General features: G+C 47.3%; 1 protein-coding gene across 1 annotated transcript in view; it reads left to right on the top strand.

Moving 5' to 3' along the window:
- Window positions 1-27,392, top strand: part of GLB1L2 (galactosidase beta 1 like 2) — a 949,835-nt gene that overhangs the window by 585,175 nt on the left and 337,268 nt on the right. Inside the window, exons 11-12 of the mRNA XM_078681819.1 lie at window positions 674-754; window positions 845-951. Coding sequence (XP_078537945.1) covers window positions 674-754; window positions 845-951 — 188 coding nt within the window. The remainder of the gene's footprint in view (window positions 1-673; window positions 755-844; window positions 952-27,392) is intronic.

The following is a 27,392-nucleotide window of genomic DNA, read 5'->3' on the forward strand; positions in this document are numbered from 1 at the left end:
TTCTAGGAGTGGATCGTACAAAATGACATGCTGTTGGGTAAGAGGCGTTCTCGGGTGTTGGTGCTGTGTCTTTGACAGCATTAAACTACTGGTTTTGCTTGCAAGCATAAGGAAAACATCCTTGGGTCATACAACACATGTGTACTGTCTCATCTTGTTATACTGCATAAGAGTATGTTCTTTGGTCAATAGTATCATTAAAGTACAGACTACGGTCGATAGACTACAAAAGAGCCCAGACTGTGCGTGATAGGTTGCATAACAGCACAGAGTTTGGGTGACTGGCTATGAACAGCACTGCCTTTGGGTTATATGATACATAAGAGCATAGACTCCCGGAGAACACTGTGAAAAGACAATAAATGCTCTGGTTAGGATTTTAAACACCAAAACAGCTGAAGCTCTTAGTGGTTTTAAGAAGTTCATTAGATGTTAGGTGCGCGTTTATTAGAAGGGAGGCTCATGATCAAAATTGACGCTTGCAAGGGACTAGAAGTAGACCACAGTCCTTTCTGTAGCTTATATTTGGTTACCAATTCCATTTGATGTTAGTCATTTAAAAATTTGGAAGGGTGTAATGCAGTATTTTTGTGGCATGCGCCCTAATTACAACGCCATGGTATACGCTGGAAATTCAAACAATCTGTAACTGAAGTCCTTGTTTGATTTTCAGACTATGATGCTCCACTGACTGAGGCTGGTGAATACACATCCAAGTACCACAAACTGCGGGAGCTGTTCGGCGCAATGCATGGTGATGAGTAAATGATGACTAGTACTTTCACGTCAACGTTATTCTATGATCTTGCACTAACACCTGTTCTCATGAATCTTGATTTTGCAGAGGATCCCCTGCCCATCCCACCCAGTATAATGCCAAAGGTTTCATATGACACAGTGATTATGAAAGATTATGTATCATTGTGGGACGTTCTACCTTCCACTGGTGAGGTAGGTGACTACACCAATATGTCTTAACGTTAAACATACAAAATCAATAGAAGTCCAATGGGTTCATGTGCCTGCTTCTCAGTGCCCTTCCCTCTCCAGTCCTCAAGCACCCCAACTACTTCAGATTTTCAGAATAGCCACTGGCTAGGTAAATGTTCCCATTTAAATTCATTGTATGTTAATATTATGTCATGTAGATATATTGAAAATCTGACACAGCTCTGTTGCTCAGTAACTGGAGTGGGACATCATATGATCCTAAGACTGATCCATGTCCACTTAGCAAACATCATCCAGGCCAGGTTTGAAGTATTACATAAAAGGCAGTCTTGTTTTGATGATTTTTTATGTCTTTACTCTGCTACAAGGATTCAGCTGTAAGAATATACATACCTTCCACCAAGCTTCTCAGTTCTGTGTATTTTTCGTATGTATCTGTGCCTCACTTAAACAATGATTCTCTCCTAACAGATTGGCTTAGAGTAGATTATTCTGTATGTAGGTTGCTGGTGGGGGTCAAGGATTCTCAGTATATCAGATTTACGAGATCTTTTATCTTCATGTGAATAATGAAATGCGTGAAGAAGTGCTTTGTTTTCTACACACCCACGCACTCTACCTATCCTACTTATAGCAGTTTATTATGCTCCTGGTTTAAAGACCTATCCCTGCCTGTCACATTGCTCCACTTTGGTCGACTACATTTATAACAGAGGTCTTAACTTTATTGAATACTCTCTGCTCATCACACCACAATGCTCTGACTAGTCCTGTCTACGCCCATTAGCGTGTTATTTCTTTAAAGAGTTCTCCCTGCTTTACACAATCATGGAGTTTACACTCACAATTTTACATCTATCACATGTTATGTAGGAAGGCTCTTAGAGCCATATGTAGAAAGCCTAATTGCGCTCGCAAATGCTGAAATTCGCTGAATTTCAGCATTTGCGATTGCAATTAGGGCAGTGTGCTATGTAGCACACAAAAACCCACATGCAAAAAAGGAATCGCAAAATTTGCGATTGCTTATTTTGCAATTGCATTTAAGGAATCGCAAATTGTGATTCCTTAAATGCAATGTAGAAAGCACCCGAGTTGCGCAAATATTGGCTTAAGGAATCGCAAAATACCACCAACTTCTTTGAAAAATTAACTTTTTGGCATTTTTCAAAGTACCATGTGGGTCACATACATACCCTTAGGGCATGTATGTGGGCCATATGTGCACACATGTTAATTTCAGGGGTGCAAAAGGGTGTCCTATTGACACCCTTACAACCCTGAAATTGCATTCTCAATTTGCGATTCTCTAATTGAGAATCGCAAATTGAGAATGTCTTTCCATTCATTCCTATGGGCCTTCTAGCCCATAGGAATGAATGAGAAGGTATTCCTTATTGGCGAATCTCAATTTGCGATTTGCAAATAAGGAATAAGTGGGATTCGCAAAAAAATCTGCTAATCCTACCTACATTTCGTTTTGCGATTCTCTAACTGCGATTCCTTAAAAATCGGAATTTGAGAATCGCAAAACGAAAATTACCTACATATGCCCCTTAATCTCCTCTCAAGAACTTAGGCCCACATGCATCAAGCATTTTTGTAGTCGCAAACGGTGCGATTCCTTAAAATCGGCCGTTTGCGAATGCAAAAGTGCTGTTTGGGATGCATCATGCCATTTTAGAAGTCGCATCTTTTTTACGATTTCTAAAATTGCGTTAGCATATAAGAAATCGCAATTGTGCGATTTCTTAAATGCTATGCATCATTACAGAAAAATGTGCGATTTTTAAAATTGGAAGTGCAAATTACCACGAAGTTCAACTTCGTGGTAAATTGCGAAATTGTTTAAAAATGCACAAAAATGCATTTTTTAAACTGTTAAGCTACAGACACACATGTCCTTAGGACATGTGTGTATGTAACTTATGCTGAAAAGTACATTTCATGGGTGCAGGGGGGGGTCATTTTGACCCCCCTCTCCACCCTTGAAATGCATTGATGAATTGCAATTGCACATTGTGAATTCGCAATTCCCATTCATTCCTATGGGCATTTTGGCCCATAGGAATGAATGGGAATTGTGAATTCGCAATTGAAAATTTGCATTTTTTTTGCAAATCGGTAAAAATAGCGATTTTTACCGAATTGCAAAAAAACCCCAAAAATATTCATGCATAGGCTTTTGCGAATTCTAAATTGCGAATCGTTATTTTTCGCAATTTAGAACTCGCAAAAGCCGATATTGATGCATGTGGGCCATAGACACTGCCATCAATAGCAAGGATAGCCTGGTTCATATGCCAAACTGAAAATCAAGAGGAGGGTTGAAAAGAGACAATTTCTATAATTCTCACACTGCATCCCCTGCTTCACATAGAATTAAATTGGCCCAGACTATGAAGTTCAACTTTCACTTTAAAAAATTTGCTCTTTGCGAAATCAAGATTTGTGCTAGTATACTAAACACACTGTGGACCCCACTTAAAGGAAACAAGGCTAGACCTCCACTGAATGTTCAACTGCACTAAAATTTGCCCTGCTGAGTAAATTAGGACTCTGGCTTAGCTCAACTAGGTTTGCTTTCATACCCGCGGATGCCTGAACGTAGGTCAGTGCACCAACACTTGAATGTGAAAGTACAGGTTATTGTAGCCCCACACAACTCCACTGAGTGCATAGTTGATGGAGTGTCCATGCTTTCAGGGTTACTAACATTCCCTAAGAAAGGCTCATAGGATGCAGTGGTAATTCAAACCCAATTTTGTTCTTTATAAAATCATACATAAGCACTGTACTAAGAGAGAGACCCTTATGCTTAAAGGTGTTTTATTTCTACAGTCTTATCCTGTTGCTTAGCACATGTAAAATAACCACATAGAATATTATTAAAACAGCACTAACACTTGTTGTTAACAATGAAATAATATGAACATTTTACCACAGTTGAATTATCATCTGTCAACCTAACACCCTAAGGCCTACTTCTATGCACCATACTATGAGAGCATGGAGTAGCTTAAGTTGCATCTAGAGTTTCTTACGAGGGCTCACCACACTGCTTACCAGCTAACAGCAAGAAGGTGTGGTTATCAGTAGCCTGGAAAAAAAAGTCAGCTGAGCTCAGCATCTGAAATAAACACGTTAGTGTTAGATTCCTTACCTTAGAATATCCCCAGGCATCAGGCTGGATCCGGAAAGTTTTCATCAGCAGTACTCCTACGCGTCGGTAGGCGTCGTCTGCGGCTCCGCGTCCATAGTCGGCGTCGTGATCGCCGGAATGACATTGTCGGAGTACTTAGACGCCACCCTCGCGCGCTGACGTCAGTTCTTCTTTTTCCGGGAAGAGCAGTACTCTAGTCATTTTTTTACTAACTTTTTTTATCTCTTTTGATCACTTTTCGAGTCGTTTTCGACTCGTGGTGCCGTTAGGGATGCCTGCTTTTAAACCTTGCGACGCCTGTCACCGCTTGATGTTGGTGACTGACCCCCACTATCGGTGCCTTTACTGACTTGGGGCCGGCCACAATGACAAGTCGTGCCCCGACTGCCGGGCCTTGACCTCGAAGGCTAGACGGGAGCGGTCCCGTAAGCTGCTCGAGCTCCGGCAGTCGGCTCCGTGCCGCTCGAGGTCCCGGTCAAGGAGGAAGTTGCGGAACCGGTCGCCGGGCCGCATTCATCGCTGCTCGTCGAGTCACCACCACTCGTCGGGCTCCAAGTCCTCCGGTAAGTTGAGGCCTTCGAAAAAGAAGTCGAAGAGGTGTCATCGCTCTTTCGACGCTCGCGCGACGCGGCCGGATGTTCGGGCGACACAGCCCGCGCGGCTTCACCGAAGCCGCAGGCTCCGCGTCCAGCTCCATACCCGCCTGTCCCTGGGCTGCACGTGACGCCGGAGGAGATAAGTGCTTTCCTCGTGGCTATGAGGACTCACTTCCCTCCATCGGAACCTGCCGTGGGCCTTCGGGCCCCGCGGGTCCGACTGGGAGCCGTAGCGGGCCAGCGGCTCCGGCCCCGAAGCCGCAGGATCCAGGCCTGGATCCGGGTCGTCGCCAGTCGACCTCACGACTCCTCCGCTGGCGCCGCCCCGAGGGTGTCGCTCCAGGTGCCGTCTTCGGACATCACCGTCCCCGGTTTCAGCCCCGGTCCGGGTGCGACGCCGGAGCAGCGCCGCTCGGCGCCGTCCCCGTCGCCGATGGGTGAACAATTCACCTACGACCCGCTGCATCATTTTTGCCTGGTTTCCAGGACATGGATGATGAGGAGGACTGGGAGGGGTCTGAGGACCCTCTGGCACAGCAGTGCCAGTTAAGTCAGGACTGGGCAGATGAGCTGGGGGAGGCCAGTGGTCTAGACACTTCGCCTGACACTGGATTCATCTGTCCTCCCTCCATGGCTTCGGAGAAGGGGCCCACTTATAGCGTGGTGTTGAACAGGGCGGCCAAGGCCTTGGCTCTTGAGCTCCCTGTCGCGGCTGTGAGGACCAACTTCCTCACTGAGGTGCTCAAACCGCAGGCAAGCTCCTTGGAGACTCCACTGCCGTTTAACGAAGCCCTCACCGACGTTCTGATGGGCACCTGGTCCAAGCCCTCTACAGGCCTCCCTGTGGATCGGAACGTGGCCCCACGCCGGCTTTGGGCGACCCCTGCTTTTTGTCCGTTCACCCCACACCCGAGAGCCTGGCGATTCAGGCCTCTACGTCCCAGACCGCATTCCTGACCGCTCCTCCGGATCGGGAATCCAAAAGATATGATCAGTTTGGGAAGAAACTGTTCTCCTCTCTGAGTTTGGGGCAGCGGTCTGTCAACACCGCCTGCCTTTTGGGCCGTTACACTCACTCTCTGTGGGATACAGTTGCAGAGGTGCTGCCACAGTGTCCGGAGGAGGCCCAGACCCGGCTTGCCCAAGCCCTGGCGGAGGGGCGGGATGCAGCACGGTACTCAATTTAGATGTGGACTTGACACCACGGACTCGCTGGGAAGAGCGATTTACACGACGGTGGCGATTCGTCGCCACGCCTGGCTGCAGTCTGCCAAATTCTCGGGGTATGTCCAGGCTACGCTAATGGACATGCCCTTCGATGGCCGTCGCCTCTTTGGTGACAAGGCGGATAGTGCGCTAGAGTGTTTTAAGGACTCCAGGGCTACGGCCAAGTCCTTGGGACTGGGCCAGCGCCAGCAAACTTCCGTTTTTCGCCCCTTTCTAGGCCAAGGAAGGGGCGCCCCCACAGGTCCAGCCAGCCACAGGCCGCAGAAGCAGTCTCAACGCGGTCGCGGACGTGGTTACTGCCGCGGCGGTGCCGGGGGAGAATGGCAGGGTCAGTCCACATCTTCCCCCGCAGCATCTGCCTCTAAGCCTTCCTAGTCCGGCATTTCAGGCCCATTCGACGCCAGTGGGGGGCAGGGTTCGCCATCACCTCCTCCACTAGCGCTCCATCACATCGGACAGGTTGGTGTTGCAAATCATCCGAAGGGGCTACTCCATCCCCTTCGAGGCAACACCTCCAGCCATGCCACCGCAATACCACTGCATGTCGGGGGATCACTTGCAACTTCTGCAAGAGAAAATTACGGCCCTCTTGGGCAAGGTGGCAGTCGAGCATGTTCCTGGGCCAGAAGTAGGGTGTGGTTGTTATTCCCACTACTTTCTGGTTCCCAAAAAGGGCAAAAGAGGCCTCCGCCCTATCTTGGACCTCCGGAACGTCAACTGCTTCCTCCGGAAGGAGAAGTTCAAGATACTGACATTGGCTCAGGTCTTAGCTACCCTAGACCCTGGAGACTGGATGGTGGCGTTGGACTTGCAGGACTCTTATTTCCACATCCCCGTCCTGCTGGCCCACCGGCACTACCTGCAGTTCGCGGTAGGCCACGAGTACTTTCAGTTTACCGTGCTCCCTTTCGGCCTTACCAGCGCCCCTCGAGTGTTCACGAAAGTGATGGCGGTGGTCGCAGCTCATCTACGCAGATCAGGGGTTCCAGTCTTTCCCTATCTCGACGACTGGTTGTTGAAGGCGGGCTCGCCCCAGACAGTCGTCTCCCACCTCCAGACTACGGCCGACCTCCTGCACCTGCTGGGGTTCTCCATCAACGTGCCGAAGTGTCACCTGTGCCCCTCTCAGAAGCTTCTCTTCATCGGAGTTCTGGACTCGGCGCAGTTTCAGGTTTATCCCCCCGAGCAGCGGGTTTGGGATATTCAGGCTCTGGTTCCGATCTTTCAGCCTTTATCCCGGGTCTCGGTCAGGTTGCCGCTGTGGATCCTGGGGCTGATGGCCTCCTGCATCCTACTGATGCATCACGCCAGGTGGCGGATGCGGGCTCTGCAGTGGGTCCTGAAGCGTCAGTGGGCACAGCATCAGGGCAACCTGTCCGACCACGTCCTGATCTCGGAGGGCACTGCGAGTCAGTTGCACTGGTGGCTAACTAACCGCGATTGGGTCAGCGGCAGATCCCTCTCCTTACCCCAACCGGAGCACATAGTAGTGACGGACGCGTCCCTCCTGGGATGGGGGGGCCACATGCGCGAGGCGGAGATCAGGGGTATCTGGTCTCTGGCCGAGTCCGGGCTCCATATCAACCTTCTGGAGCTGCGGGCTATCCGACTTGCACTGAAGGCATTCCTTCCCTCTGTACAGGGAAGTGTAGTGCCGGTGTTCACGGACAACACCACCGCCATGTGGTACTGCAACAAACAGGGCGGGGTGGGGTCGTGCACCCTTTGTCAGGAGGCTCTGCACCTCTGGACATGGCTGGAACACCAGGGTGTCACCCTGGTGGTTCAACACCTGGCAGGTTCCCTGAACGCCGCCGATGCATGATGGATCACGAATGGCGTCTGAACTCTGATGTGGCACAAGGCCTCTTTCAGCAGTGGGGAAAGCCTTGGTTAGATCTATTCTCCACCAAAGAGAACGCGCAATGTCATCAGTTCTGCGCGTTGGAATTTCCAAGGCGGCACTCGCTCGGAGACGCTTTTTGTAGCGAGTGGAGCTGCGCTCTGTTGTACGCCTTTCCACCTATACCACTTCTGCCCAGAGTGCTGAAGAAGATCAGGCGAGACCGGGCCCAAGTCATCCTTGTTGCTCCAGACTGGGCACCAAGATACCAGTATTCCGAGTTACTCAGCATGTCAGTCAATCCCCCGCTTCGTCTGCCTCTTCAGAAGAACCTTCTGTCGCAGCAGCAGGGGACGGTCCTCCACCTGAACCTGTCCAGTCTCCACCTACATGTGTGGAGATTGAGCTGCAGCAGTTGAGGCCCTTAGACTTGCCTCCTGAAGTCTGTGATGTGATTCTGGCAGCCAGGCGTCCCTCCACAAAATCGGTATACGCCTGCAGGTGGAACAAATTTGTGGCATGGTGCACAGCAAAGGCTGTAGATCCACTTTCTGCCCCCCTTTCAGAGGTTCTCCTCTTCTTTCTCTTGCCCAGCAGGGCTCTGCTCTGGGCACTATCAAGGGCTACCTTTCGGCCATTTAAGCCTTCTTAAGGCTTCCTGATCAGCCTTCTCTTTTCAAGTCCCCTGTTGTCAGTAGATTCTTGATAGGCATCACAAACATGTTCCCTCCTGTTCCCTTCGTGGTGCCTCTGTGGGACTTGAATGTTGTACTGACTTATCTGATGTGCGCTCCCTTTGAGCCACTTCATAACTGTCCTCTTCGTCTTCTGACTCTTAAAACTGCATTCCTGGTTGCCATCACCTCTGCCAGGAGAGTGAGTGAGCTCCAGGCTCTATCTACTAAACTTCCTTTCCTATCTGTCCATCCGGACAAGGTTGTTCTGAGGACTCGTCCTTCTTTCCTGCCCAAGGTGGTTACAGCCTGTCATATCGGGCAGTCCATCACCATGCCCACCTTCTTTCCGCCTCCGCATCCCTCGAAAGAGGAAGAGAGGCTTCACCGTCTGGACCCAAAACGTGCGCTCTCCTTCTATCTATATCGCACATGCCAGTTCAGGGTGGACAGCCAGCTCTTTGTTGGTTATGTGGGCGCTAAGAAGGTACGGGCGGTGCACGAGCGGACCATCTCCCGGTGGATCGTCTTGTGTATCAAGGTTTGCTACTCTTTGGCGAAAAAGGAGCCTCCTGTTGGGCTGCCCACCAATTCCACTCGGGCCACGGCGGCTACTACTGCCCTGGGTCGGGGAGTCCCCTTGCAGGACTTCTGTCAGTCAGCTACGTGGGCCTCGCGGCACTCGTTTGCTAAGCACTAGTGCCTGGACAGCCAAGTCCGGAGACATGGCCTTTTCGGCCGTTCCGTTCTCCAGGACTTTCTGGTGTGATCTTCGTTCGCAGACCCACCACCGGGGTTGGTATTGCTGGGGTATCTATTCTAAGGCAAGAAATCTAACACTAACGTGTTTCTTTCAGATGCACAGGTTACTTACCTTCGGTAATGATATACCTGTAAGAAACAATAGTTAGTGTTAGATTCCTTACCACCCCACCCATCCTCCCTGTTCTGCGAACCGATATCTAGGGTTAAGATCGTCCCTTTCAGGGCCCTAGTTTCATGGCACCAGTGTCGGTCTCTATCATGGCTCTGCGTTCCTGGCGCAGAAAGCTATGTACAGAACTGACGTCAGCGTGCGAGGGCGGCGTCTAAGTACTCCGATGATGTCATTCAGCGATCAGGACACCGACGACGGATGCGAAGCCGCAGACCACGCCTACCGACGCGCAGGGATACTGCTGACAAAAACTTTCCGGGTCCAGCCTGACGCCTGGGGATATTCTAAGGTAAGGAATCTAACACTAACTAACTTGTGCTTCTCTCCTCGTTGACTTGGCTTTGGATCAGTTCTCCACGTAAGACAGGATGTTCTGGCAGTCTGTTAGGACGTTTTGGCAGTATCTTGCGCACTAATCTGGGGAGAAGGACCTCTCTCTCCCATGCCCACTTGTACTGTTAATCACCAATATTATATTAAATGGGGAATTGAGGAATATCCTTTGTGCATTACCCCTTAATTTTTGGACCTTCCCCACCATCCCCCAGTCCTGAGCCCTTTTTTGGCTATTTGGGTAGTATGCACTTAGGGCTCCATAATGTTTTTCCACATAAGGTATCCATGCCAAATTTGCATCCTCTTTAGCCAACATCCTGTGGATTCTAATGGTACCCGTAGTTTGTGGATTCCCCTGGAAGGGATGAGAAAATAGGTAGAATGGAGCTACATTTTGAGTTTTTTTAAGAAAAGATATGCAAAAAGTGCTCTGCATAAAAGTGTCTGTTTCTTTCCTAAAAATGGTATCAACGAACAGTTTGCTTTTCTAAACACACCCTCTTTCCAGCTTTCAGGAACATGCAGTGCTGAATAAAAAAAGAATTTTTTTTTTACCACAGTTTTGCCATTTTTCAAAGAGATATCCTGGTATTCCTATTTTTTATGCTTTCAATCTACTTCCAGTTTGCAAAGGAAACCAGTGTGAAACTTAGATGTGATCCAGGAAAGCTATAGATTTCTGAAAAGTAGGCACAACTATGAAACTTAAGTGGTCATATGTGTTGGTCCCTCAAGGTTATCCATAAGAAATGAACTGTTGAAATAAAGAAATATTGACAATGAGTGGGGAAAAAATGGCCCAGTTACAAAAGCAATATACCATTACATCCGCAAGGCCCTTCTGGTTGTGGAGTGTATATGGCTTGTAGGTTCTCCAAAAACCCACGGTTAACAACTGAGCTGCATCGTACAATACTTTTTCATTATGTACCTAGTATAGACCAATTCACATGGTGAAATGTGTAGAGTGCAAAATGGGTTTCGAGGAAACCTATGTATTTCTGAAATGAGCACAAGATATGGAGTTTAGCATCAGTAGCTATTTGCACATCTCTAAATTTGTAGCTACCTGTACTAGCATATGATTTAGAGGGTATGTTTCAAAAGTGTTTCTTTCTTACACACCAGTTTGTATTTGGAATGAACAAACGCAGCAAAATCCAATTGGTAATACCAAGCGTTCTACTTTTCTATTCTCTAAAATTTCTTCCGACAAAAATGGTACCTCACTTGTGTGGCTAGGCCTCCAACCCGTGACAGGAAATGGGCAAAAACACAACATGGATGAATCAAATTCTTCCATTGAAAACTGAATTTTTTTCTCCCAATGTGGGTATCTGAGGATTTGGGGCATTTTATTTTTTACCCAGAATCCGTTGCAAACCTCAAACTTTGACTAAAAACAACACATTTTCCTGAAATTTCTGGAATCTGCAGAGACACAAACTTCGTTTCACCCAACATTCTCGCAAGTTAATCCCGGCCTCCAGATATACCTCCATGAAAAAATTGTTGTCCATAGATTTTAATTTTGATTTGTGTTTTTGAATCTATAGAGAAGTAATTTAGCTACGATAGACATTGCTGATCCGGGCCAAATCCTTCTGGACGACATTTTTAAAATTGGCGGATGTGTTGCAGTGTTGACTTAATATTCTGGAAACCATAAGACCCATATACTTCATTTTGGTTTCAAAACATAGGTTTTGGGGGTCAAGTAGTCTGAGAGAGACAGAAAATAACTCCACAGAGCAACAACTCTTCTGCATTTTTCCAAAATGGTTGCTATAATATAGAAGAGACATAGATATGAAATAAAACAAATTATAATGGGTTTTAATAATTTTATGCATTCAGCAAACAATGTTTATGATCTGAATATGGAAAAATAATGTTTATCACTTATGTTTTAGACACATTTTCTTAGTTCAATTTATTTATTTGTTTATGCAGTCGCTCGTGGTACAGTTCCAGAATGTTGAACATTTGAGAAGAGCATATTGACAGGGACATCTGTTTGTAGCACAGGTTTTGCAAGTACATGTACGTTTAAATTCTGTGGGTAGAGGCTTTAGAAATTTCGTAAGTTTTAGCACCCCATCAATATCTTTTCAACTAGATTTGCTTGGATCTTTCTTTACATATGCATGATCAAAAATATTTACACATCTTTTGATCGAGTAGAAAGCTCTTATAATGTGTTCACGCCCACAATATGATGTAGGTGAAAGGTCACTTAGCGGGACTGATCTCTTGAACTCACTGTACTGAAGACCGTCAAATGTGTGACAGTCAGAACTCGCTTTCCACCCATGTTCAAAATATTTTTCTACGTCTTTAAAGTCACAGTCTTCTTCTGTCTTAGTAAACCCTTTTAGAAATTTCACAGGCTCAGCAATTAAAGCGCCATATTTTGTTCCAGTTTTGCTCATAGTGTCATCACCCGTAAGAATATGTGCCTTGATAAGAACCCTGAGAAAACACTACCGGGCATGGGCTCCCAACAGTAAGGTCAAGCCACTGACCTAATGCTAAATTGAACAATTGCCAATACTGTTGTGTACAATTTTTCTTATTTATCACAGCACATTGGAATTAAACCAAACATGGGATTAAGACACCCACTTTAGTCTGAATAAATCATTATTTTATTATGTTACTCAAAAAACATACGTCAATTAGTTTATATCATTTGTACAATTTTTTACAACCTACACACAAAAAAAACAATTTATACAATGACTAATACATGACACTGTACACATTTCGAAAACATTAACTCCCACTCAGTCACCACATACCACATTCAAACATTCCCTCGTACACAGAAAAACAAAAATCTATTTACATTTAATTTCTCATATATACAAAAGCCATAGAAAAATTAGTTGTTTATATTTATATTTCGTTAGAACAATCAAATATAATTTTTAGAGAACTTATGGCGTACGAACTAGCGGTCTACGCGTTTCGAACTCCAATTGTTAGGGAGTTCTCATCAGGACCTCAATGCTCCTACTGGAGAAGAGCCAAGTAAATCACCTCGACGTGACGCATTTACTCCCACATCTTGTGGGCACCTCTTAGCGTTGGATTATGTGTAGGGACTTGTTCGCAATGTCTTTTCCCAAGTGAAGGCTCGCAGTTTATCCTTCCTTGACTTGTTCACGCGGATTCTCTCGGTCAACCGTAAACGCTGTTTGCCGTCAGCTATGTCAGGATATGTCATCCTGAAATAGCTGACGGCAAACAGCGTTTACGGTTGAAAAACGCTAAGAGGTGCAAGTCATTTCATTTCATTTCATGTAAGCTTTGCTTCAGGACTGAACCTTATTTTGCAGGGTGCTAATAAGCACTACAGATCCCCAACGTTCGGAGGCTCATGATGCAAACCTAACTTTGGCAGCAAATATGAATTAAATACAAACTTGTTTCTTTCCCATTTGCTCATAAACAACTACTGACTCCTAAAACTCTACAGGATACAGAAGTAGAGCATTTGTTTTATGTCTGAATGTCATGTATGTTTTGTCCTCCTTCTTTTTACAGGGAGCACCACCACAAATAGAATGACATTTTTTGTCTAGTTGCTGCTGCCCTCACATTTTTCTAGGTCACTGAACCTGCAGTATTGGATTTGTATTGTCAACTTTCCAATCCAATATTTCCATCTTTATGCTTTTATTTTCAGGTTCTCTATTGCAGAAATCTACAAACAACGATACTTAGCCACATAGTAGCCTCTGACTTTCGTACTTTCACTTTTCTGTAGATTAACAGTTTTTTTAACTAATGTGAGTAAGGTGGGGATTTGTGTACCCCGTCCTGAAGAAGGAGCTCTGCTCCAAAACATGTTGACACACACTAGAGGTAACATATATTAATTTACAAATTACCTCGCCTATCACCCCTTTTAAAAGTACCAGCACGGGGAAGCATTAAAGTCTTTTGTCCTTTCCCACGTGCCAGGTGCTTTTTAAACCTCACCTATCCACTTAAAACCACACCACTCACTAACTCTGACATCACCCCGCATGCACCACACATAGCCAATAAGAAGTGCTCCCCCGTAATCGTAGGTTAGTAGCACGCCGCATCCCGTAGAGGGGTGTGAAGACCCCAATGATGAAGCATGACACCAAGGGTCCTTTTGGTGTGTGAGGGGTATTTTAAAAACACTGTGTGCTCCCCACCATTGTAGGGATCACCCTCACACCTTCTATGGAATCCATTTGTTAAACAAAGTGGCCAATTGCCAGGGCCAACAAATTATACTGCAAGTGACTTCCTGTCGCTTATCCCTGCCTGCACTGCGATTGCAAACTGTATTGTTTGCTCACTTTGAACCACAATTTACTATTTTCAGCATCAATCTTTTTTGGCTTGTCAATGTGATTTTCTCTATCTCAACCTTTAACATATGATTCAATTTTTCTTGCCATCATGGGGGTTGAATTAGCGGAAAATTAGCAATAACATTTAAAGTTGTTCCAAACAGGGACCCCCAAAATATTATTAGCCCGGGCCCCCAAAATCTTTAAGACAACACTAACACTCTACTCCACTATATCCTACTTTACTCTACTCCACTGCACACTACTCCAGTCTACAACACTCCACTGTACGCCACTCTACCCTACGTTATTCTAGTCTATGCAATTCCATTCTATGCTATTCTTCTATATGCCACTCCACAGTACTCCATGCTACTCTAATCCACTGTATGCCACTCCATTCTACACTATTACAGTGTACACAACTTCAATTGTTGCCCCTCTACTGCATGGTTTTCCACTCTATCCCACTCCACTGTACGCCACTCAACTGTATGTTATTACACTCAATCCCACCCCACAATACACCACTCCAGTCTAAACCACTTCACTGTGCACCACTCCACTGTATGCTACTACACTGTACGTTATTCCACTTTAAGCTACTCCACTGTACACCACTCCAGTGTACTCTCTTCTACCCTATACAACTCCACTCTACAAAACTTTACTACACATTGTCACTCTTCTAGACTCTACTCCTTTCTATCTCCGTAAACACCACTGTCCAAATTTACACTCAACTGTATGCCCGTACACTCTATTATACAACACTCCACTCCACAACAGTTTCCAACACTGTACAACACTGCACTCCACTCTACTTTATGAGACGCCACTCCAATTTATAACAGTTTCTTCGACTCTACGCTGCACCACTTCAATGAATATCACCCCCACTCTATGCTAATCCATGGTACCCTACTCCACTGTACACCACTCCACTGTACACCACTCCACGCTATTCTACTCTGTCTTTCCACTCTTCTAAACTCCACTGTATAGTATTCCACTGTACACTATTCCACTGTATGCTACTACACTTTACGGTAATCCACTACATGTATGCCACTCTACTCTACGCCTCTCCTTTGTATGACACTCTGTTCCACTCTAAGTAACTCCACTCTTTAAAAATCTACCACACTTCATGGCACTCTGACATTCTACTCCACTCTATCCCCATAAACTCCACTGTCCAACTCTATACTCCACTCTATGCCCATACACTACAATGTACAACACTCTGTTCCACTATACAACACTTTCCTATACGAAACAGAACTCTACTGTATGAGACCCACTCCAATTTATAGTAGTTTACTACCTCCGCTACACTAGTACACTCCATAACATGCCACTCTACCCTGTGACACACCAATAGTCTCTATTATACTTTACTCCACACTACGTTATGCCACTCCACTCTACTCCACTTTACAAGACTTTACCACACTTTACACTACAGCACAACTATCTACTCTACACAGTTCCACTGTTTCCCACACTACTGTACACTATGCAACTCAACTCTACAACACTCTACTACACTATATGCCACTCTCTCATCTTCACTACTTTGACGAGATCGCCCCGAAACTTTGGCCACGCCGTGTCACGCCCAAACAAGGACCTATCAAAGCCCTCGCTGCCGCGTCAACAATTCGTTTTTTGGGCATACTTACATCCTTTTACGCGACTGGGTAGGAATTCTTTTGATTTAAAAGCATTCACTACTTTCCACAACCTTTAGGATCTGTACATAGATAACCTTGGAAACTTAAAAGGGCGATTTGAGTTACTTCATTCTCAGCAGGTCCATCTATACCAGATCAGCCACTAGACAAGTGGAGGCAGCACCAAATTCAAAGTAATTTGCTGAGGCGAAGAGTAGTGTAAAAATATATTTTTCTTTTTATTAGTTTTTTCTTTTTTAAAGGTGCACAAGACAGCCAACGCGTTTCGCTCCCCAACCTTGGGAGCTTCGTCAGGGCGGAAAAAAATAAGAATTGAAATAACTAATTGTTCCACGTGTGAGTCCAAAAGTGTCAGGGGGACCGTAAGTCGCTACAGTCAAGATGCAATAGTGTGCAGATATCTGTAGAAATCACATGTATTACATATTCATACTGGCGAATGTGAGTGCCGTCACAATGATAAGCAGTCCTTGATAAGCTGCAGGGTATATTGAGTCGCACCGGACACTCCAGAACACCAACTCCTTTGTCCTCGGAGTTCCCATCAAACAGGAAAAGTAATACATGTGATTTCACACGTGGAACAATTAGTTATTTCAATTCTTCTTTTTTTCCGACTCAATATACCCTGCAGCTTATCAAGGACTGCTTATCATCGTGACGGCGCTCACATTCGTTTGAGAGGCAAACTCTGGCTATCTCGAACCTAACCAAGCCGGCTTCAGGCCAGCCCATTCCACCGAAGGCAGTCATCTTGGCAGTATTGGATGTCTTGAAGGGGAATGCGGACAAAGGGTCACCCCAGGCCCTCGTGCTACTGGATCTGTCGGCCACTTTTGACACGGTGGACCATAACATCCTTTTCCACCGTGTCGGACAGGCCGGCATCCATGGACCTGCCTTCAACTGGATCGAGTCTTTTCTCATCGACAGAGCACAAGCTGTTCGTTTGGGCCCTTTCATGGCAGCTAGGGTACCTACGACTTGCGGAGTCCCTCAGGGCTCCTCCCTTTCGCCCCCCTATTCAATTTATATCTCCGGCCATTGATTCACTCGCTTAAAAGCTGGGATATCACAGCGTTCAATTACGCTGACGATTTGCAGATCATCTTTCCTCTTGACTCCCCTGATGCCGCCAAAAGTTTTCAAGCAGTAATGACCCATATACAGCTGTGGATGAATCACAACCAACTGAAATTAAATCCAGGGAAAACGGAACTCATTCTTCCTGGCAACAGCCCAGCATTCTGGGGCCCTCAATTTTGGCCTAGGGAGTTGGGCTCCCCTCCCGCCCCGGCAAGTGCGGTCAAGAGCTTGGGGGTTATCATCGATGTGGAGCTCTCTCTCAAGGCCCACGTAGGTGCTGTGATCTCCTCCTGTATGTTTCAACTGCGAAAAATCCGCGAAATAGTCCATCTACTACCACATGCGGCACTGGTTCAGGTTGTGATCTCCCTAGTACTATCCCACCTTGACTTTTCGAACTCCCTCTATTACGGTCTTCCCCAGTCGTTGCTCCGCCGTCTCCAAATGGTACAGAACCAGGCTGCCAGACTTATCCACAAAACCCCTAAGTGGGAATCAGCGAAACCACTACTGCAAAAACTCCACTGGCTGCCAGTTGAGCAAAGGGCGGCTTTTAAGACGGGCTGCATGACTTTCCAGGCTCTCCACTGCACCAGTCCTGCTTTTTTCAAAACACTGATCACGCAGCACCGTCCGGTGCGCAACCTTCGTTCGCCGCATCTTCACCTGCTGGTCGCCCCCAAAGTGAAACTGAAAAAGTTTGGCGGCTGCAGGTTTGCTTACTTGGCCCCTAAACTATGGAACCCCCTTCCTCTATCAGTTAAGTCTAGTTGCTCCTTATTGAATTTTAGGAAACTTCTGAAAACTCGGCTCTTCACCTCGACTGGTTAGTCCACCCCCAGCAATCTCTGCACTCTTTCTTTCAGCACCAGGAAACTTACGGTGTCAGTGCGCTCTATAAATTCCACTTAAGATAAGATAAGGGTCTAGAACCACACTTAACACAAAATAGAGACTGTGTCAATTGATGTTAATCTGTTGGGGGCGAACCTTCAGATAGTTACTGACAAGGTCACAACAGTGGAGGGCATCATAACATAATTGCAAGGGGAGGTGGTAGCCCTGAAGCGTACGATGTTGCAGATGGTCCTGACCACGAAGGGCTATAACCACGAGCAGAGGATGAAGAGGGTCGCTCCTGGCGCAGTAACATCCATCTCCTGGGCTTCCCGGAGAGATTGGAGGCAGGTTCACTAGAAAAGTTTCTAGAAAACTGGGTGCATACTGAACTTGCACTGTTGGGACTCACAGACTTTTTTGTTGTGGAAAGGGCCCACAGAGCTCTGGTGCTGCTGCCGGGAGCCTTACCCAAAGCTATAACAGATAAGATCCTCAACTATCACGACAGGGATTGTATCCTCCATGCAGCCAGAGATTGGCCTGTCCAACTCTTTGCTAACAACAGGATCACCATATACCCAGACTACACTAAGCAGGTGCAGGAGCAGTGCAAGTTCTTACTCAGCGTTAAACAGAAACCGAGGTACTTTAACTTGCACATGTTACTGTACCTGTCTAAACTAAAGGTCCTAGCGCAGGGGAAGGCACACTTCTTTGAGTGTCCTAAGGAAGTGTGGGATTGGCTGAAGATTCGAGGGGAAGGGATTCCACCACATTCTGATCGCGGCTTCAGATGCACCAGTGGCCCCCCGTTCCGGGGAGTTCTCGCAGCTGCTCTCAGCCCTGGGACAATCCCAACACCACCCCTCTGGGAGGTTCAAGGTCTGAGAGGACGGTATTGTGCAGCTCATTGCAGCGGAGTCCCAGGAAGTGGTACTCAACAGCTACGTGCTGCCAGTGGCCAATGGAACCGAGTCAAGGGCCCGAGCCTGATGTAGGACTTTGTGCCTGACACTATGGTTGCTCCGGTGGGACGGAATGGTGGCACATGAGAGAAAAATTGGGTACTGCTTCGCTTAAGCTATTATAGTGGTGGCTGTGTGTATGAATGACAAGATGGGATAGATGGCCGTGGAAAGGGCTGTAGTGTGTCTCCTTGGACATCTTTCCCGGGCGGGATGCTCGTTGGTGGGGGACAGTCCTCCTAGACGCTGCTTACAATAGGACACATAGGACACATGTGATTTTGAGCTGTGTTAGCTTAAGGATGTCTGGATTCAGAAAAATCATGTCTGGGTGGGCGACTAACCGGGAAGCTGGTTTGTTGTGTGAATTAGCTGGTCCCTGTGGACTGGCTGGGTAGCTGTGCACGTCCTGGCACTAGCATGGGGTGGGCATGGATAGCTGTGTGGTTGTAATATGTTTGTCCGTGGGAGAGTGGGGGTGTGTGTTGTGAATTGCACAAATGCATTTTACATTTGGCCGCAGATGATGGGTGACACTACTTGGCGGGGTGTTGGAGGGCCACTACACTACATGACACATCTTATAACAGGGTCGGACCTTAGAGTTTTGACATGGAATGGCCGAGGGTTGGGGATGTACACTAAGAGGTATAGAGTGCTCACCTTTCTTAAACATCATAACATCTCTATAGCTTGTTTACAGGAAATTAAGTTCGACGATGCAAGCGCTGCACTTCTTGCTAAGAAATAGCATGTGCGTGTATTCCACTCTTCCTACTCCACTTACGCCAGGAACGCATTCATCTTCGTATCGCCTTGTGTCCCGTTCTCTCACACTTATGTGGAGGTCGATGTCGGTGGTCGATTTTTATTGTTGCGAGGGACCCTGGACTGACGCAACCTGACTATCTTGAACACTTATGTCCCTAATAATGATGACCCATTGTTTTTTTACAGAATACAGGACCTGCTACTGCAGGATGTTGATGCGCCACTCCTGTGGCTGGGTGACTATAACTGCATTTTAGATGCTGACCTAGACAGAGTACTCCCTAGAGCAGGTACCAAGCCGTTAATGACCATTGCGCTCCGGGATGTGATGCTAAATCTGTTTTTTGTGGACATTTGGAGGGAATGCCACCTGGCGCATTGGCTCTACACCAGTCATTCCACAATGCACAACACCTACAGTAGGCTGGACAGGATATTGATGATGGGGTTCCCGCGGCAATAGGACATTGAGGTGACCCACTTGGTGCGCTTGCTATCAGATCACTCCCCTGTCAGTTGAGCCCTGCAAAGGGGTTACTATGGGAGGGAGGCTAGTTCCTGGAGAATGGCAGTGGACATCAGTGGGGGTGATGTTGCAGGCTCTCCCAGCTTGCATGTTGTTTAAATGGGTACTATGACCAGTAAGGCCACTGAGTGGGAAGCACTGAAAGTGGTCCTGAGAGGTCAATACATGGGTTGAACCAGTGGTGTGCGTAGATAACTTCAGCGCGAACTTGATGGGGAGGAGGCAGTGCTGGCCACGTTACAGGCTGGGGGTCAGTCACAACCAGATGACCGCTGTAGAGAAAAGGCAGTACATCGCGTATAGAGGAAATCTGGGATCGCATGGACAAATACGCGCTTAAACAAAATAGGCAGAGGCTGCATAGGTAGGCAGATAAGTCTGGTCTGCTGTTTGCTTGGTTACTCCGTAAGGAGCACCCGCCGCCCTTGACCACACATTTTATATTGATGGATGGCACCAGGGTTCCTACCAGGGCCGGGATAGTGAGCGTTTTCCACCAGCACTTGCAGAGGATCCCGCTATAACCTTAGACCGCTATGTTCATTCCAGGAGGGGCTGGACCTCACACAACTGGTGTCCCTGGTCACCGAGGCTCTTAATGGTTCTCTTGGGCTGGAGGTGCTGCAAATGTCACTGAGTATGTTGCCACGGGCAAAGGCGCCGGGCGGTGATGGCTTTCCACTGGAAGTCTCCCAAACAATTTCGACGTTGGCCACACATGGCCTCCTAGAGGTTTTCTTGAAGGAGTGAGAGAATGGAGTCCTCCCCATCAATGAGGAAGGTGGAGATCTGCATGTTTCTTAAACCGGGTGGTGTTGAGTCTTACCCTGCTGCTTATAGGCCACTCACCATGATCAATGCGGATATGAAAATACTATGCAGCCTACTCGCCATTCACCTCATATGACCCAGTTGGTACATGAGGATCAGTGTGACTTCATACCCGGACATGAATCTCAGACGTCTCACCCATGTCCTTTATGAGGTGGAACACCGAGACGAGGAGCTGGAGCCGGTCTCCACTGACCTTGAAAAAGCCTTCCACATGGTGGACTGGGGCTACCTGCTAGAAGTGTTACAAGTTATGAGTCTAGGCCCACAATATTGGGGGTGATTCTTGTTACTTTATACTGATCCCTGTGCAAGAGTGTGAGTGGGACGCAGTCGCCGGGAGATGTGGACCCTGGAACGAGGGACGAAACACGACTGCCCCCTGTTGCCCCTCCTTTTCACGTTAGCGATAGAACCCCAGGCAATATATGTACATTGTGTTATGTGGGATTGGGGTATACGATTGGGATGATACATGACACAACACTCTTTTCCATGTTGCCACCCCACAAGTGGCGATGCCCTATTGTTGCAACTCTTAGATGAGTTTGGGGCCTTCTCTGATCTCCGCCTTAATCTCAATAAGTCATTGATTTACCCTTGGTGGCACTGGTCCCACCTTCGGAACCTGAGCCTCTGATGGGAGCTGGCATGCTTTCGATATTTGGGGATACAGATGGCCCATACAGAGACACAGCAGTTATGCCTTAATGTAGATAACGTTGTTGATGCGCTTTCGAAATCAGTGGCCTTCTGGAATACCCTGCAACTATCACTGATGGGCAGACTGGCAGTTTCATAAATGGTGAGGTTGCAGTGCTATCTGTATGCTCTGCAGAACTCCCTCTGCCCCATACCCCAGAAGGTCTTTGAGCGGTTGAACTCCATACTTAATTCCTTATTGTGGGCTGGCTGTCGCAGCAGAGTGGCCCTAACTACTTTGACCCGTCAGTACGAGGAAGGGGGTTTAGAGATGCCTAAGCTTGATCTGTAATACTATGCTGCGCATCTACAACAAGCGGCCAGGTGGCTGGCCGAGGGGGACAATTGGGAGAAGCATATGCTGGTGGGTTTGGTGGCAGCAGACAGTCTTCGTGAGGCATTAATGGAGGGGGCTGGTGTCCCTAGGGACCTTCCATATGTTGCCCGCCAGACGGCGGGCATTTGGCAGTGCTATGTAGAGTGGTTTTGCGGTGCACCCCATTTCATCACAAACTCCCACTATGGATACTGGCGCTGGTTTGCCAGATGATGGCCAATATGTCCTTTCAGGCCTGGAGAAAGGGTGGGTGGGTGTGCAACACCTTCCTATCTCTGAACGAAGACGGAATCTGCTGATAATAATTATACGGATGGAAGTTTGGATGATGATGCTGGGGAGGAGAGCTCACAGCAGTAATGCAGAGGTGCTTGTGCTGCCCGTTTGGGATGTGCCCTTTTACAGTGATGACATCTAGAATGGTCAGCTGAGCATTTATTATTTGGATGACGATCCTTTCCAAGCTGACCTGTTTTGTATTACATATAATGTTGCCTGCATTGCTGCCTGTTGTTTCGTAAAATTGAAAAATAAAGGTTTAAAAAAATAAATTCTATCAGAACTGTAAACCACACTTGTGATCTTTAAGTCGGAGTCATAACAGCCATGTTTGAGATTGGCCTCTTCGCTTGGGCCGCCACTCTTGCTGTCACAGCAAATGGAGGTGAGGCATAGTTGTTCTCAGAGCCCCATTACTGCAAAAATGCATCAGCTTCATGCTTCATGCTGAATTGTCACGCAAGCTGATGATCCAGGCAAGAGGCGAACAAATCAGTCATACAAGGACCCCATCTTTCCATCAGTGCCAGGAAATCTCCGGGTTAAGTACTGTAATCATGGAAGTGTCTGGACTGCCAGTCTGCTGTCTCAATTTGATGCCCCAGGAGGTACCCCCACTGTTACTGCCACTTAATTCTCTAGCAAGAAATGCCAAAAGTTCTTTGCCAGTTCCATGATGGCTTTCAACCTTTTTCCTCCCACATACCTTATGTAATGTACCACAAGGTTTTGTCCATCTTCAGCAGCATGCATCATTTTTCTCTTTCCTCTGTTCAGCACTTGACTGAAATCACCCAGTCAGAAGTTTCAGACAATTGATATGTAAGCCAACTCTTTTTCTGACCATTTTCATCTGGTAGATTCTTCTCTGCATCTGCTACCCAAACTTTATCTGCTGGCTACTGATCACTAGTTGCAGGGTTGATACAAAGAGCGCACTCCCATTCCACAGCTTTATGTGCTGCAACCATCAATGGATCTCTTTCGTGTCCTCCTTTGAGAGAGCAACTTGTGAATGTGTCAGATGGCTTCTTAGGTTGAATCCCTTCAGTTGCTGGAGCACTTCATAGTGGATTGGCCCCTGAAAGATTACCTAAATGAATGACGTGAGGAGGCCAACTAGATGGGCCTACTGCAATAGGGATATCTTCATTGTTGTTAATGTCTTCTGCAACTCCTTTCTACATGGCCCCCCTCGCCGCCATCATCTGACAGCATGGGCTCAGCATCGTATCCTATGCAGAGGACACCCAGCTCATCCTCTTCCTCACGAAGAATCCCTGAGACACCAGACTCTGCTTCCAAGAGGGAATGAAGAACGTGGCAACCTGGATGAATGATAGCTGCCTTAAGCTCAACTCAAAGAAGACCGAGGTCCTCATCCTCGGACGCTGCAACTCTGCCTGGGACAACACCTGGTGCCCCCCGCCCTTGGGAACCTACCCACTTCTACAGACCACTCACGCAACCTCTGCGTCATCCTCAACTCTTCCCTCTCCATGAACCGCCAGGTCAATGCCGTTGCTTCCACCAGCTTCCACTACCTGCGCATCCTCTGAAAGACCTTCAAATGGAACCCCCCCGAAAGCAGAAAGACCAACACCCACGCACTCATAACCAGCAGACTGGACTACGGCAATGCCCTATACGCCGGAATCAACAGATTCCTCCAACACATACTCCAGACCATCCAAAATGCCGCGGCCAGACTCGTCCTCGGAACTCCACGCCACAAACACATGACTCAAGACCTACGATACTTCCACTGGCTCCCTATCAAGAAGAGTCACCTTCAAACTCCTCACCCATGCCTACAAATCCCTCAACCACATCGGACCGAAATACCTCAACAAGAGACTATCTTTCCGCGTACCCAAGAGGAACATCCGCTCCACCGACCTCAACCTGGCAGAAGTCTCCCGCATCTGCAGAAGTAGAACAGGCAGGAGAGGTTTCTCCCACATCGCAGCCAAGACCTGGAATGAGCTCCCCCTAAACATCAGACGCTCTCCAACACTTCACACCTTCAGGAAGGACCTCAAGACCTGGCTCTTCGACTGATCCGGAGCTCCCTCCCTCCCCCCAGCGCCTTGAGACCCTCACGCGTGAGTAGCACGCTATATAAACCCCTGATTGATTGATTGATGTTCGCCACTTTCTTGTTGAAAAATTTCAAAATTGCCTGAACTGGGTCTGAGGTATTCCAAGAAAGTTATCTTTTGAGGAGACAATATGATTACAAACCCCAGCTAGGGAGCTTGCCATCCATAATTGTTGCTTGAACCACTGGGTACACTAGTCTATGATCAGTATGAAGTAGTATTGAAGGTAGAAAATGAGCCTTACCCTCTCGCCATGAGTAACTCTATCAGTAGTCTCTGCACGCTTGTGAAGCACTAGCCTTCCGATGATAGGCCACAAGGCAGCTCCCTGAACTTTTACACCCATTTTCTCCATTGAAATTGAATGAATTTGCGGTGAGGAGGGAATATGGGAATTATAAAATAGGCGTCCTTTAACTCCAGCTGCACCATTCAGTTCCCTTCCAGAAAGACATCTCTCAGCAGGTGGATCCTTTCTACCTTGAAATGACCAAAGACCAACCACTCACTGAATTCTCTCATAAAAGGCCCATGCCTCATGTTTTCCTTCCCCATCAAGAATATGTTGCTAATGAAACCCTACGAGTGAAGCTAGTGAGCATGCTATCACCCCTTTCATCTCCAAAGCCATCACTTTCTGATCTATCAGCTCAGATTCCTTATCCAAGAAAGTGATTTGCCTGCCCTCTGTAATTGCCTTGGTGAGTCATAAAAGTCTATCTAGAATCCTACGACTCTTTGGAGATTTCACACATTGTTAGTCAGTTCCTGTCATTTGTGGGCACACAGGCCAATCTTCCACTTACCCTTGCTTATTAAGTAAGAATCAGACCTACCAAAATATTCTCCTGCAGTGTTACCAGTATCTCTGAAGGAGCACCTAGAACCAACATTCTTGCCAGCTCTACAGATGCAAAAAAACAGCCAAAATGGATGTGGTCCTGCCACTGTCCCTTCCTTTCCGCCCATCCTCACTGAGGACTGTGATTCAGGAAACTGTTGAAAGAGTACCCTCTTCCTATTCTGACCTCTCCAAAACTCTTTTGCCTGAAAATCATTTTAGTAGTCGCTTGGACACTGTACAGCGACACAAAGGTGAAAGCATAATTCCAAATCCCTTTAAGGAAAGGTTTCCCTGACAAACCTACTAGGGCCAAAGAAGCCACTTCTCAGGTGGCCAAGCCATCCAGCTTTGGGTCCACTTTAACCATGAGCGATTTGTCTTTCAGTTGAGATTGCGCAGTTAGGGTTACCAAGGAATATTATTTCTCCTCACTCCCAGTTCAAAAGAAATTCAGGTGGAATTAAGAATGTAGAGTCCTCGGACTCTTCAGCCATGTAGAGGATCTTTGTAAGAGGTCAGCAATATCCTGTAACTTGTCCCGGCACACCCATCAGGACCTGTCAAAGCCCTTCTTTGGATCTTTTATGAATCTCCTGCAAAAGGTGGTCATCGACCATCTACTTACAGCATGCTACCAGTTTACTTCCAGTGTAGGATGATGACATCCTCCTTTAAACCACTTGGATGCTAATGACAAGGGTAACTCGTCATGGAGTGCCCATTCATTTCAATGGAAATTACAGTAAATTGACGGAAATGCCATAGCATCCAAGTTTAAAATGGCCTCTAACCTCTACATCCAATGGTTTCTCCAAACAACCAGCCCCATACTGCACTACTTTCTCTGCTTGTGTCCACTTCATCGAACAAGGATGAAGGAGATAGTTTATAGCATCTCCAAAGGGACGTTGTCATGTTGGTGCTCCTCACCAGACTTGTGATGCTTATGGTCAGTGTTCAATACTAGTGCCTGCCTGCATCATAGCTATTGTCGGAATCCCCTAGGAAGTCATCTTCATCCATTTAGTCATTTACTATGGGGATTGGGAGTGGGCAAGACCTAGAATTAGATGCAATACTGTCTCTGCAGCCCCTGTGGACGTGGTCATCACTGACAGTTTTCTCTTCCTACGTGGATTTGAACCATGCCAGGAAAGCCTCTCGTAACCTGTTGATGGTATCTTCCCCACTGTGTAGCTCCCTTTTGCTGTTGACTTTAGCCAGTGGTCAGTATTAACAGGTACCTCTTGACAGTGTTTAGGACACTGTTCACTGCCTTCTTGACCAAGGCATCTACCACTTCAGGCATGGTATCGTCCGACGGGATGAGCTCTTCCACCCCTCCTCATATGGCGCTTGGGTCACCCTCTGTATCTTTGCTAGTGAGAAATTGGCACTAGGTAAATGGGCTCCTTGTAGTGTCTGTTTATACTGCACAATTGACCCTAATGTATCACCCAGACAGCTGATGCTGAGTATCTCTGTTATATAAAAGCTCTTTCTCTTTTTTATATGGAAAAGTGATGCCCACTAGAGACAAGGACTCAATACCCTGTGGTTCTAAGAGTTAGTGTCAGAGACCTGCACTGCGTCCTAATATGAGCCTTGCTTGCTCCAGCACAGAATACTGACCTCGCTCGAAGTGTCATGCTTCACATCCAACAAGAATTCCATTCTATGGAAAACTGCCTTGCTCCATTGCTTGTCTCCTACAGACCCTATGCGGGCGATACAGGTTATGACGCTTAGTGTTGCCCTGGAGCCTGAAGGAGCAAAGGGGGTCCTTATGATGGTGGGCGGATCGCCATCGCCCGGCCGGCATTGGCGATCCGCCCGCCATCACATCATGATTTACCCCCGCCACATTAGCATGGCGGGGGGTACCGCGGCGTACGGAAAGTCCGTCTGCCGCTTTTCCGCCAGTCGGCCATCATTACGATTGCCGGGCGGGCGGACCTGGGGCATAACATGGAGGGTTACCGCCAACCATATTATGTTGACGGGCGGACAAGGCCTTTCCAGAAAGACTGGCAGGAATTGCTTTGGGGGTCTGTTGCGGGCCCCTGGGGAAGTGGGGGGCTGCACTTGGGGGGTACCTATGATACACCCCTTCAGTGCCATGAACAAGGTGGCAGGCACCGCGCAGTGCCTGTCACGTTGTGCATGGCAATGCAGAGCAGGCTGCAGCAGAACCCGCCGCAATGCTAATGATGCGGAATGCGACCGCCAGGGTGGCGGTCGCATCTTAATTGGCGGTGCGGGACCGCCGCACCGCTGGCGGCTGGTCCCAGCCCTGCAAGGGTGGCGGGCGGACTTCAGTCTGCCCGCCATCCTAATAATCCTCAAAGAGA

This window comes from Lissotriton helveticus, chromosome 3_1 (assembly GCF_964261635.1).
Source record: "Lissotriton helveticus chromosome 3_1, aLisHel1.1, whole genome shotgun sequence".
NCBI classification, from domain to species: Eukaryota; Metazoa; Chordata; class Amphibia; order Caudata; family Salamandridae; genus Lissotriton; species Lissotriton helveticus.